The 13,930-nt window shown below is 38.3% G+C and overlaps 1 protein-coding gene across 1 annotated transcript in view; it reads left to right on the top strand.

The window, feature by feature from the left end:
- Positions 1-9,750, top strand: part of ca4b (carbonic anhydrase IV b) — a 70,774-nt gene extending 61,024 nt beyond the window's left edge. The window contains exons 5-8 of the mRNA XM_060898022.1: positions 7,319-7,411; positions 8,741-8,807; positions 8,997-9,160; positions 9,580-9,750. Coding sequence (XP_060754005.1) covers positions 7,319-7,411; positions 8,741-8,807; positions 8,997-9,160; positions 9,580-9,750 — 495 coding nt within the window. The remainder of the gene's footprint in view (positions 1-7,318; positions 7,412-8,740; positions 8,808-8,996; positions 9,161-9,579) is intronic.
- The last annotated feature ends 4,180 nt before the right edge of the window (positions 9,751-13,930 follow it).

Genomic DNA, 13,930 nt, shown 5'->3' with positions numbered 1-13,930 from the left:
AACTGGAAACCTGGAGCCCCCGACAAATACCGAAGCTGAGTTGCCAAGTACCTTCAGAAGATCTACTAGTAGATGTGAATGCTGCTCTGAAGACAATCTCCACAAGAACCATCACTGAGACCAACAAGCTGATACACAGTACAGCAACAGTAATCATGGAGATGCTTGGACACAAGGTGGGCTCGGGACATAACAAACAGTATCCACCATGGAAGAGACGATTAGAGGCCAAGATAAAGGCAGCAAGGAGAGAAGTTAGCCAGCTAGCTGAACTACAGAAAGGGAACATGGTGAATAAAGGGGCGCCCAGGAAGTACAACTCACTCTCCATACCAGAGGCACTCGAAACTGCCAAACAGCGACTAACAGCTCTGGCCACCCGGTTGAGGAGATACACCAAGGAAGGAGAGGCCAGGAGAATAAACAAGCTGTTCTCCACTGAACCAGCCAAGGTGTACTCTCAATGGCAGGGGAACAACAACCGGTCAGACCCACCAAGAGCTGAGGTGGAAAAATAATGGAAAGACATATGGGAAAGAAAGGCATCACACAACACCGATCAAGGGTTGAAAGAGCAGCTGGAACGGATGTGGAAGGTCAAGGGTTGCGTGGTCCCCGTGGTAGTGGGGGCACTTGGGGCAGTAACCCCCAAACTGGGAGAGTGGCTCCAGCAAATCCCAGGAACAACATCTGAAGCCTCAGTCCAGAAGAGCGCAGTCCTAGGAACATCGAAGATACTGCGCAGAACCCTCAAACTCCCAGGCCTCTGGTAGAGGACCCGAGCTTGAGGATGACATGGATACCACCCCCCCGCCGGGGGTGAGAAGGAGATTTTATATATATATATATATATATATATATATATATATATATATATATATATATATATATATATATATAATGTGTGTATGCATATATATATATATATATATATATATATATATATATATATATACAGTGCTCAGCGTAAATGAGTACACCCCCTTTGAAAAGTAACATTTTAAACAATATCTCAATGAACACAAACAATTTCCAAAATGTTGACAAGACAAAGTTTAATATAACATCTGTTTAACTTATAACGTGAAAGTAAGGTTAATAATATAACTTAGATTACACATTTTTTCAGTTTTACTCAAATTAGGGTGGTGCAAAAATGAGTACACCCCACAACAAAAACTACTACATCTAGTACTTTGTATGGCCTCCATGATTTTTAATGACAGCACCAAGTCTTCCAGGCATGGAATGAGCAAGTTGGCGACATTTTGCAACATCAATCTTTTTCCATTCTTCAACAATGACCTCTTTTAGTGACTGGATGCTGGATGGAGAGTGATGCTCAACTTGTCTCTTCAGAATTCCCCATAGGTGTTCGATTGGGTTCAGATCAGGAGACATACTTGGCCACTGAATCACTTTCACCCTGTTCTTCTTCAGAAATCCAACAGTGGCCTTAGATGTGTGTTTAGTCATGTTGGAAAAGTGCACGACGATGGAGTGACGGTAGCATCTTCTCTTTCAGTATAGAGCAATACATCTGTGAATTCATGATGCCATCAATGAAATGCAGCTCCCCGACACCAGCAGCACTCATGCAGCCCCACATAAGGACACTGCCACCACCATGTTTCACCGTAGGCACCATGCATTTTTCTTTGTATTCCTCACCTTTGCGATGCCATACAGTTTTGAAGCCATCAGTTCCAAAAACATTTATCGTGGTCTCATCACTCCAGAGTATAGAGTCCCAGTAGTCTTCATCTTTGTCAGCATGGGCCCTGGCAAACTCTAGGTGGGCTTTTTTGTGCCTGGGCTTTAGGAGAGGCTTCTTTCGTGGACGGCATCCATGCATGCCGTTCCTCTGCAGCGTACGCCGTATTGTGTCACGGGAAATAATCACCCCAGTTTGGCTTTCTACTTCTTTAGATAACTGCAGTGAACTTGCATGCTGATTTTCTTCAACCCTTCTCATCAAAAGATGCTCCTGTCGAGGTGTTAACTTCCATGGATGACCTGGACGTCTCTGTGAGATGGTTGCAGTTCCATCTTTCTTAAATTTTTGTACCACTTTTGCTACAGTATTCTGACTGATAAGTAAAGCTTTGCTGATTTTCTTGTAGCCTTCACCTTTGTGGTGTAAAGAAATTTTCTTTGGGGAATTCTGAAGAGACAAGTTGAGCATCGCTCTCCATCCAGCATCCAGTCACTAAAAGAGGTCATTGTTGAAGAATGGAAAAAGATTGATGTTGCAAAATGTCGCCAACTTGCTCATTCCATGCCTGGAAGACTTGGTGCTGTCATTAAAAATCATGGAGGCCATACAAAGTACTAGATGTAGTAGTTTTTGTTGTGGGGTGTACTCATTTTTGCACCACCCTAATTTGAGTAAAACTGAAAAATGTGTAATCTAAGTTTATATTATTAACCTTAATTTCACGTTATAAGTTAAACAGATGTTATATTAAACTTTGTCTTGTTCACATTTTGGAAATTGTTTGTGTTCAGTTCAATGAGATATTGTTTAAAATGTTACTTTTCAAAGGGGGTGTACTCATTTACACTGAGCACTGTATATATAAACACACACGTGTATATACATTAACCCTGATTGTACAGGGTGTTTCAAAAAATTTGATATTTCACAATCTAATAACTTTGCCACTTCTTAGTCAATTTACCTCAAATTTTAACAGCATGTGTGGAAACAGGTCAAAATTTTATGTTTAATGTTTATTTTATTTTATTACGTTTAGAAATGCCATTCACTGGAAAAGAAAAGGTGTTTTGTGTGTTAGAGTATGCTCAAACTCAGTTGAACAAGACTGTGCAGCGTGCATTTATGAGAGAATTCTCTAAAAATGCACCAACTGTAATGCAGATTTGGACATGGCACAAAAAGTTCAAAGAGGAAGGCTGTCTGTGTGAGTCTGTGTTTCAGGCAGCGCGTGTATTGATAATTTGTGAATCGTTCATGGAATCCACATACATTTTGAATTTCTCATTCAAAATTTTGAGGAATAAATCTTTTTTGTGGAACATTAAGCCTGTTCAATTTCATTTGCCTGGACTATGTAGTTTCTGGGAAATTTATATCTCAAATAATATCTTTTTTTTTTAAACACCCTATATATCATTGCACTTTGAATGCATTTCTTTAAATGATCCTTGTGCTGTATCTTTTATAGGTACACAATGATTTCAATAAATTTTCTTTTGTCAAAGGCATTCTTCAATGCAGTCTGAAAAAAACCATTAACTATGAAAAATTGTTGGAATATTTTTTAATAAAAATTGTTCCTTTCCTCTATGTATGGACAGTTTTGGGACACCCTGAGTGTATGTAAATCTTTCACTACATGCAAAGAAATGGGGTAGTGTAATAGTGCCTTCAAAAATAATGAAATTAAATGCTTCTCCATGGAAAAAAAGCAAACTATAAAGAGCAGTAAACAGTAATAGATGAATTTGGTCAATATTTGGTGTGATGACAAAAAAAAAAACCTTTCAGGTACAACTAATGCAGTTTTATAAGGAAATTAGCTGGTATGTTTTACTGAACATCTTACAGAACCAGCCACAGTTCTTTTGGAGACTCTGACTGTCACACTTGCTTCTAACTATCCCCATTTCCAGAAAAGTTCGGATATTTTCCAAAATGCAATAAAAACAAAAATCTGATTTGTTAATTCATGTAACCCTTTATTTAACTGAATTAGAAAGAAAAGATTTTCAAAAGTTTTACTGATCAACTTAATTGTATTTTGTAAAGATAAATGAAGCTAGAATTTGATGCCTGCAACACACTCAAAAAAAAAAAGTTGGGACAGAGGCATTATTGCCATTGGATTACATCACCTTTCCTTTTAGTAACTTTTTTTTTAATCATACAGAAACAGAGGATACTAATTTTTGCAGTTTTGCATTTGGAATTTTTTGTCCACCCTTGCTTGATACAAGACTTCAGCTGCTCAACAGTCCGTGGTCGCCGTTGTCTGATTCACCCCTCATGATGACCATACATCTGTGCCATACATTCTCAGTAGGAGACTGATCTGGACTGGCAGCATGCCAGTCAAGCACACACACTCTGTGCCTATGAAGCCATGCTCTTCTAGCCCATGCAGAATAAGGCCTAGCATTGTCCTGCTCAAATAAGCATGGATTTCCCAGAATGAGACGTCTTGATGAATATGTATCTCTAAAACCCCGATATATGCCCCAATATATCAATGGCACCTTCACACATATGTAACTCACCTATGCTGTGAGTACTGATACACCCCCATACCATTACAGATGCTGGCTTTTGCACCTTTCTCTGATGACAAACTGGATGATTGTGTTCAGCTTTGGCACTGAGAACCTGATGTCCAATTTTAATGATTTGGGAGGGGGGAATTCCCTCAGGTCATAGCACCCATCTGATCTACTGCTGTTCAGAGGCTGCAATGTCAGATGTGAAGTGTGGAACATGTTCTCTACGCTGTTAGAGAAAAATAACTAATGGGACAATTGTCAAATTAAATTAAATTAAATTATTTTGCTTCCACCTGCCCCAAAAGTTAAGCAGCCCACCGGAAACGTTCCCAATTAGCCACTCTGGTATTGCTTGAATATCCTATCAACTTTCCCCTCTTATTTTTCCTCTGTCCCAACTTTTGAATGTTATATTTTTGTAAATATAAACAAACCTAACTTTGTTTATATTTACAAAACACAAAGTTGGTCAGTAAAACTTTTGAAAAGCTTTTCTTTGTACTTCTGTCAGTTAAAGTGAGATGGCCTTTCGATTTCATAAAATCTGTGAAATTTCGTTCCCTGTGAAATTGTCATTGTGATGTTTATTTCTGTAATATCTCTCAAAATATCAAGCCACTCTAGCCCTAGCAAATAATGTGCATGAAATTGTTCGCTTTGCGCAGTCAAGCAGACAGAGGAAGTCCGTGTGCGCATGCACAGGTTTACCTTGACCGTGCATTGGCAGTTACATCATATTCTGTCGCTAAACAAACAGCTGATCACACCGAGCTGATCACACCGAGCTGACTGCCGATATTTATTAGTTTGGTCCTGCGTTTCCTTTCCTTCGCAACATAACATCTTTTCTTCTCGCTTTCCGTTACTGTAGTTGGTCTTTCACATTTCATTCGCACACTCATGCCCTCCATTTTTCTCTCCAGTTTCAAATTTGTATCCCGCAATGCCTTGTACAAACGGGGAAAGCCCATCACGTGATACACGATGTAGTATCTTGAATTGGGTCATGTTGAAGCAGACAAAAATAGCAGAGAATTTAGGGCCATGTGGCTCTAAATTTATTAATTGTTCTATTTGAAAAAAAAAAAAAACTAATACATTTGGAAGGCTCTGATTTGACTTCGGTAGCTTTTGGTCCACTAAACAAAAATAATTGGGTGTCAGGGAAAATTCTTTTTATGACCTAAAATTAAAATCAGAAAGGCAGTCTACCTTTAAATAAAGGCTCACGATCACAGATTTTTGTTTTTATTGCATCTTGGAAAATATGGCAACTTTTCTGGAAATGGGATTAGTATTTTTGCAATAAAACCCTGCAGCCTTAATCTGTGGTTGGTAGAAGAGAGCAACTGGACTTGCTTGAAAAGTCTTGAAGACGTTTCGCCTCTCGTCTGAAAGGCATCCTCAGTTCTGTCTGTCTAATAGGGAGTATCAAGTATTTATCCTCTCATGGATCATCATAGAATCCGAATCAGAATGCTGATGGCTGCATTGTAGGTGGCTGATAGATGTCATAGACACCCACCTCTGTTCAGTGATGGTCGTTCCAGGTTGACAAAAATGAACAATCCTCTCTGGCTAAGATGTCTGCCAGTTTTCTGGAAGTCCTCTCATACTCCCACACCAGTCAAAGGGAACTCATCCCAAAGTGTGTAGAAACATATCTGTGAAGATACTCAGTCATCCAGGTAAATAGTAATCTGTGGTTGGTAGAAGAGAGCAACTGGACTTGCTTGAAAAGTCTTGAAGACGTTTTGCCTCTCGTCTGAAAGGCATCCTCAGGATGCCTTTCCTTGAGGATGCCTTTCGGATGAGAGGCGAAACATCTTCAAGACTTTTCAAGTCTTGAAGATCTTCTACCAACCACAGATTACTATGTACCTGGATGACTGAGTATCTTCACAGATATGTTTCTACGCACTTTGGGATGAGTTCCCTTCGACTGGTCCAGTATGAGAGGACTTCCAGAAAACTGGCAGGCATCTTAGCCAGAGAGGATCGTTCATTGTTGTCAACCTGGAACGACCATCACTGAACAGAGGTGGGTGTCTATGACATCTATCAGCCACCTACAATGCAGCCATCAGCATTCTGATTCGGATTCTATGATGATCCATGAGAGGATAAATACTTGATACTCCCTATTAGACAGACAGAACTGAGGATGCCTTTCAGACGAGAGGCGAAACGTCTTCAAGACTTTTCAAGCAAGTCCAGTTGCTCTCTTCTACCAACCACAGATTACTATGTACCTGGATGACTGAGTATCTTCACAGATATATACTTGCAGCCTTAATTGTTTTTTTTTGCTTTTTTTGTGTGTGCGTGTCTCCGAAAAGTGGTCTCTTACATAATATACTGCTTTCTTTACTGACATACAAATCTTTTCTGCAATATTTAATTTTGTGCTGGAAAATGAATGTTTGGAAATCTAAAATGTTTTGTACTGACTTGATAATATAGAGGTCATAAAATAAAAATCTATAACAAAGTTTTATACTAAAAAATAAGGTGCCTAAAACTTTTGCTGTCACATATTGAAAGCGAAGACAGATGTAGGTGCAGATTATTTATAATGTGAAACACAAATGAAACAATTGGAACAAAAACAAGAAACATGAACTAACAAACTAGGAGCCAGAATGAAATTAAACAAACTCTCACTGCCACAGACCACTAGGAGTGACAATCACAATAGAAGTTTGACAAAGAAACACAGAAACCATAACTTAAATACTGGTGCTAATTAGGAACAAATAGAAACAGGTGTGAGTGATCAGGGGCTGATGGGTAATGTAGTTCTGTGCCATATTCGGTGTAACCATGACATTTGCACAGTACTACTGTATATAGAAGCAGAGAATAGCCATGATTGCATGCTGTTTTTTTTTAGATCATGGGTTAATTTATCTTGCTATCTTGAGATAAGTGTTTATATTCTCATGATAAGTTAATTATTTTGTTTTCATGAAAAAACAAAAGGTTATTTCCTGTTATTAGGCAGACTTGTGCTTTTCAGACATCACTGTATTGTTTGAATAGATGAGTGTCTCCACAGATGCATATTGTTCACATAAAGGAAATTTACAGTTCTGTTGAAGAGGCCATTAAAGACCCATTTGGACTAGCAGTTCTTGGATTTATGTACCAGGTCTGTTTTTTTTTTTAAATAAAACAATAAACAAAATAAAATGGGATTATGAAATTTCAGAGGACGTTGTGAATTTGAACACCTTTCTATCAAATCCACAAAGCACAATATGATTTTTACAAATGCTTTCATAATGAATTAATTCAGGCCAAATCTTTAGCACATCAGAAAATAATGAAGCATATAGTCATATATCAATAACCTTAATTTCATCCTCTGTTGATTCAGCAACATGCTTTGCCATTTTGTTTTTCTCTCCTCATGGTATATGAACTGATTGGCTACCCTACTACTAACCAATCAGAGTGTGCGATTGCTCATATCTTGTGAATGTGGATAGAATACATAAACTTTGAGACAACAACTTTGAGAAAGCATGATCAAATGCTTTCAAACGCATGGTATAGATTGTGGCATGTGCTGATAAGAGTAATTATTAAGGCCTAACTTGTAGCTGTTTTAAGAGGTGATTTTCTAACACTGTATTATCAACTTGTTTCATGCCATGGCTGACTGAATGTTAAAGTTAAGTATTAGCCTCATTAATGGCTATTCATATATAATACAGTTGGCTGTTATTGTGTATGCTTCATTATTTCCTGAAACATTTAAGGAAGTGCATGTATTAAATCATCATTAAGTAAGGATTAGTTAAATATTAAATACACTCACTGGCCACTTTAATAGGAACTTGTTGATTCCAAGATGCCTGTTCTTGGCTGCAGGAGTGAAACACAGTGTGGTCTTCTGCTGTTATATACTGAGATGCTTTTCTGCTTGCCACAGTTGTAGTGTTTATATGAGTTACTATATCCTTCCTGGCAGCTCGAACCAATCTGGCCATTTTCCTCTCTGACCTCTCTTATCAACAAGGCGTTTGCTTCCACCCGCAGAGTCAATGTTTTTGTTTTTCGCACCATTCTGTGTAAACATGTGTGTGTGAGAAAACCCCAGAAGATCAGCAGTTTCTGAAATACTCAAACCAGTCCATCTGGCTCAAACCAACACCCATGCCACAGTGAAATTCACAAAGATCGCAATTTTTCCCATTCTCGTGTTTGAAGTGAAAATTAACTGAAGCTCTTGCTGTGTATCTGTGTGAGTTTATGCATTGTGCTGCTGTCAAGGGATTGGCTGATTAGAGAACTGCATCAAACAGCAGGTGGATGGGTGTCCCTAATAAAGTGGCCAGTGAGTGTATATGCTTATTCGTGGACCATATAGTAGATACTTTAAGGTACCTTTGAGTTACTTGTAAATTATCAAATGTAAATCAATTTATGATGGAAATTTTATGTCAAAGCAGTTGTTGCCCTTTTTTCTTCACAGAAATCTCACAGTGCAAACAAGAAATATGATTCCATCATAAATGCTCTGCCTAACATCCGCCTCCCTGGTAATTCTCACATATTTATATAGCTTCATCCATTATCATACTCCTTTTACTGTTTTCTGATGATCGTATTTCTTGATAATTTATGGCATACTAGAAGAACCAAATCAAAGTTCAAAGGTGTGTTTTTAGTGTCAACTCAGTTACTGCCATGGCTGACTGAATATTTTTATTGATTGAATTCATTTGCAGGCAACAAAGTCTTACTAGAACCTATGAGTTTGGACATGCTTATTCCTCCTCACAATACCCGGATGCACTACTTCCGCTATAATGGCTCTCTGACTACACCTAACTGTGACGAGTCAGTCATCTGGACTGTATTTGAAAACACCATTAAACTTAGCAAGCAGCAAGTAAGTTTTGGTTGACATTTTTTAACCCAACTCAGTCTCCCACAAAACTGATGAGTTACTGCAAGTGAGTGCCTCTCACATTAACCTTCATCATCCAGACATAGCTTGTAAAATTTTGTATCACTTACCCTAAGCTTAGCCAATCTTGAGTCATACAAATCCTTCTGAATTTGTAGTTGTGAAACCTTCATCCCAAACCTTCTTAAAATTATTGTTAAGTTTGGCAATCAAACAAGCAAACAAACAAAAAGGTAAACAGGGTCTGGACTGCAAACCTAGTCCAGTAGTTTTTGATATGCAGAGTGTGCCATAAAAATTATGTCTCCCAGTCCTTCTGACTGGAAATGATTATCACTGATCTGTGATGTTCTGACTGCATTGTGTCCAGCCAGCTAACTTTGGTGTCCCTTATTCCACAGCTGTCTGAATTCTCTAATCTCTTCTTTGAAAATGGGATAGCCATGGCTGATACATTTCGCCCTGTGCAGCCACTCACTGGTCGAGACATCTTTTATTCTGGAGGTAATATTGCATCTGTCTACACAGGACTGGTTGTTAGTACTTTAATCATTATGTTTTTGATGCTTTAAGATAGAATGGATATGAAGTCAGTGTCTGAAGTGATCAGTCTCACTGATTAGAGAATCTGTATGTTCAAAGCATTTAAAAACCTTTGACTTTGTTACAATAAACTATATTCAGATATTCTTCTTTCTACCTTTTTCTAGCATTGTTTTAACCATGCAAATTTTAATGTTTTATAGAGATAGAAAGCATATATAGATGCACACAAACTATAACTAGAGACTTGTAAGCATTTTATCTTTCTGTAACACTGTTCTACAGCAATTTGCTTAAAAGAGGTAAGCATGACCAGCACCCTATGTATCTTGTAACCAAGAGAAGATAATGAAATAAAATGTTGCATGACAAGTCTCTTCATGTCTTAAAAATAAGTTAAAAATTACTGATCTGAAAAAAACCACACACACACTTGAAAGTTTGTGAACCCTTTAGAATTTTCTATATTTCTGCATAAATATGACCTAAAACCACATCAGATTTTCACACAAGTACTAAAAGTAAAGAGAACCCAGTTAAACAAATGAGAAATATTATACATGAATTTATTTATTGAGGAAAATTATCCAATATTACATATCTGAGTGGCAAAAGTATGTGAACCTTTGCTTTCAGTATCTGGTGTGACCCCCTTGTGCAGCAATAACTGCAACTAAACACCTCCAGTAACTGTTGATCAGTTCTGCACACCGGCTTGGAGAAATTTTAGCCCGTTCCTCCGTACAGAACAGCTTCAACTCTGGGATGTTGGTGGGTTTCCTCACATGAACTGCTTGCTTCAGGTCCTTCTACAACATTTTGATTGAATTAAGGTCAGGACTTTGACTTGACCATTCCAAAACATGAACTTTATTCTTCTTTAACCATTCTTTGGTAGAACGGTTTGTGTGGTTAGGGTCGTTGTCTTGCTGCATGACCAACCTTCTCTTGAGATTCAGTTCATGGACAGATGTCCTTGTTAGGGTGGGTGGAGGTATGATGAAGTTCAGATCCAAATGTAGAACACGCAGTAATCCAATAAATAAGATGATTTAATACAGGGAAGAAAGGGCGTGGCAAAAGGTACAACCCCGATTCCAAAAAAGTTGGGACAAAGTCTCTCATTATCTGTAGCCGCTTTATCCTGTTCGGAATGCAGTAATTTACAAATCTCAAAAACTGATATTGTATTCACAATAGAACATAAACATATCAAATGTTGAAAGTGAGACATTTTGAAATTTCATGCCAAATATTGGCTCATTTGAAATTTCATGGCAGCGACACATCTCAAAAAAGTTGGGACAGGGGCAATAAGAGGCTGGAAAAGTTAAAGGTACAAAAAAGGAACAGCTGGAGGACCAAATTACAACTCATTAGGTCAATTGGCAATAGGTCATTAACATGACTGGGTATAAAAAGAGCATCTTGGAGTGGCAGCGTCTCTCAGAAGTAAAGATGGGAAGAGGATCACCAATCCCCCTAATTCTGCGCCGACAAATAATGGAGCAATATCAGAAAGGAGTTTGACAGTGTAAAATTGCGAAGAGTTTGAACATATCTACAGTGCATAATATCATCAAAAGATTCAGAGAATCTGGAAGAATCTCTGTGCGTAAGGGCCAAGGCCGGAAAACTATACTGGGTGCCCGTGATCTTCGGGCCCTTAGACGGCACTGCATCACATACAGGCATGCTTCTGTATTGGAAATCACAAAATGGGCTCACGAATATTTCCAGAGAATATTATCTGTGAACACAATTCACCGTGCCATCTGCCGTTGCCAGCTAAAACTCTATAGTTCAAAGAAGCTATATCTAAACATGATCCAGAAGCGCAGACATCTTCTCTGGGCCAAGGCTCATTTAAAATGGACTGTGGCAAAGTGGAAAACTGTTCTGTGGTCAGACGAATCAAAATTTGAAGCTCTTTATGGAAATCAGGGATGCCGTGTCATTCGGACTAAAGAGGAGAAGGACGACCCAAGTTGTTATCAGCGCTCAGTTCAGAAGCCTGCATCTCTGATGGTATTGGGTTGCATTAGTGCGTGTGGCATGGGCAGCTTACACATGGCCTTGTCCCAACTTTGAGATGTGTTGTTGTCATGAAATTTAAAATCACCTAATTTTTCTCTTTAAATGATACATTTTCTCAGTTTAAACATTTGATATGTCATCTATGTTCTATTCTGAATAAAATATGGAATTTTGAAACTTCCACATCATTGCATTCCGTTTTTATTTACAATTTGTACTTTGTCCCAACTTTTTTGGAATCGTGGTTGTAAACAAACTGGACAAAAACAAATGGTAAAAATAGTCCAGGCAAAATAAGAACAAACAACTTGACAAAAACATGAGACAGGCAAAGACAAAAATGCTAGCGCAAAAAAACCTGAACAAGAAAAGACCCTTAGTGCAAGAAACCATGAATCAGAAATAACCCTTAATGCAAAAAAATGAACCAGAAAAACGCTAGTGCAAAAACCATGAACAAGAGAAAATCGCTAGAGAGAAAAACCATGAGAAGCAAGCGACTCACAGAAACGGATAGAGAAGCAAACGAGACACTCTAGCAAGGTCTAGGTCTGAGAATGGCGTATTTATAAGCAGCGGTGAAAACCAAGAAGTGAATGCAGGTGAGAAGAAATTACTGTCCCGGATCGGCCCTGGCGTGAGAGATCTGTAATCTCCGGAGTGGATGTCTGGGGCGGAGCATGACAGTTCTGACATTTTCCTTTAGAATTCACTGGTATAATTCAGAATTCATTGTTCCATCAATGATGGCAAGCCATCCTGGCCCAGATGCAGCAAAATAGGCCCAATACCAACATCATATTTCACGGATGGGATAAGGTTCTTATGCTGGAATGCAGTGTTTTCCTTTATCCAAACATAACGCTTCTCATTTAAATCAAAACGTTGTATTTTGGTCTCATCCGTCCACAAAACATTTTTCCAGTAGCCTTCTGGCTTGTCCACGTGATCTTTAGCAAACTGCAGACAAGCAGCAATGTTATTTTTGGAGAGCAGTGGCTTTCTCCTTGCAGCCCTGCCATGCACACCATTATTGTTCAGTGTTCTCCTGATGGTGGACTCATGAACATTAACATTAGCCAATATGAAAGAGGCCTTCAGTTGCTTAGAAGTTACCCTGGGGTCCTTTGTGACCTCACCGACTATTACACGCCTTGCTCTTGGAGTGATCTTTGTTGGTCAACCACTCCTGGGGAGGGTAACAATGGTCTTGAATTTCCTCCATTTGTACACAGTCCGTCTGACTGTGGATTGGTGGAGTCCAAACTCTTTAGAGATGGTTTTGTAACCTTTTCCAGCCTGATCAGCATCAACGACGCTTTTTCTGAGGTCCTCAGAAATCTCCTTTGTTCGTGCCATGATACGCTTCCACAAACATGTGTTGTGAAGATCAGACTTTGATAGATCCCTGTTCTTTAAATAAAACGGTGCCCACTCAACTGATTGTCATCCCATTGATTGAAAACACCTGACTCTAAATTCACCTTCAAATTAACTGCTAATCCTAGAGGTTCACATACTTTTGCCACTCACAGATATGTAATATTGGATGATTGTCCTTAATAAATAAATGACCAAGTATAATAATATTTTTGTCTCATTTGTTTAAGGGCAATTCCATGTAAATGTCAACCTCACCATGCAAAAATAAAGCAACATGTAATACATCAAAACCACTCCCAGAGATATCACCTAGGCCTGTATTTTACAGATGTGAATAAGTTGAACCAATTTGTAACCAACCTAATATGTCACTGTCAGTCTTTCTTTCTTATAATGTAAAACCCAAGCTAAAATCAACTTTGATCATGTACAATTCTATATTATTGCCACAAGCCACAGAAATGTATGCTAAAATCCACAAAACAGCAAAACAATAGCCATCCTAAATATTATTTAAGAACTTTGATAGTTTTAGCTGATATTTAGAGAGTTTTTCAAAGGGTTATGGTGGTTAAATTGCTGATTTTCTAAACATATGCCATGTCTATTTCAGATGCGTCACATCCATAACGGAATTATGTCACATCCATAACGCTGATTTTTTCTTCCTAGATTCTGCTTGAAATAGAAAATATTTTAAACAAAGGCTTTTTTTTATTTTCAGCTAAGACTCCTTTATTAAATGCATGCCTGCATTTGGATATTATGTTTGCAATTTCACAGAGTTTG

This window comes from Neoarius graeffei, chromosome 17 (assembly GCF_027579695.1).
Source record: "Neoarius graeffei isolate fNeoGra1 chromosome 17, fNeoGra1.pri, whole genome shotgun sequence".
Taxonomy (NCBI): Eukaryota; Metazoa; Chordata; class Actinopteri; order Siluriformes; family Ariidae; genus Neoarius; species Neoarius graeffei.
Note: the sequence above shows the minus strand (reverse complement) of the source record. Positions and strands in the feature narration are given on the sequence as shown.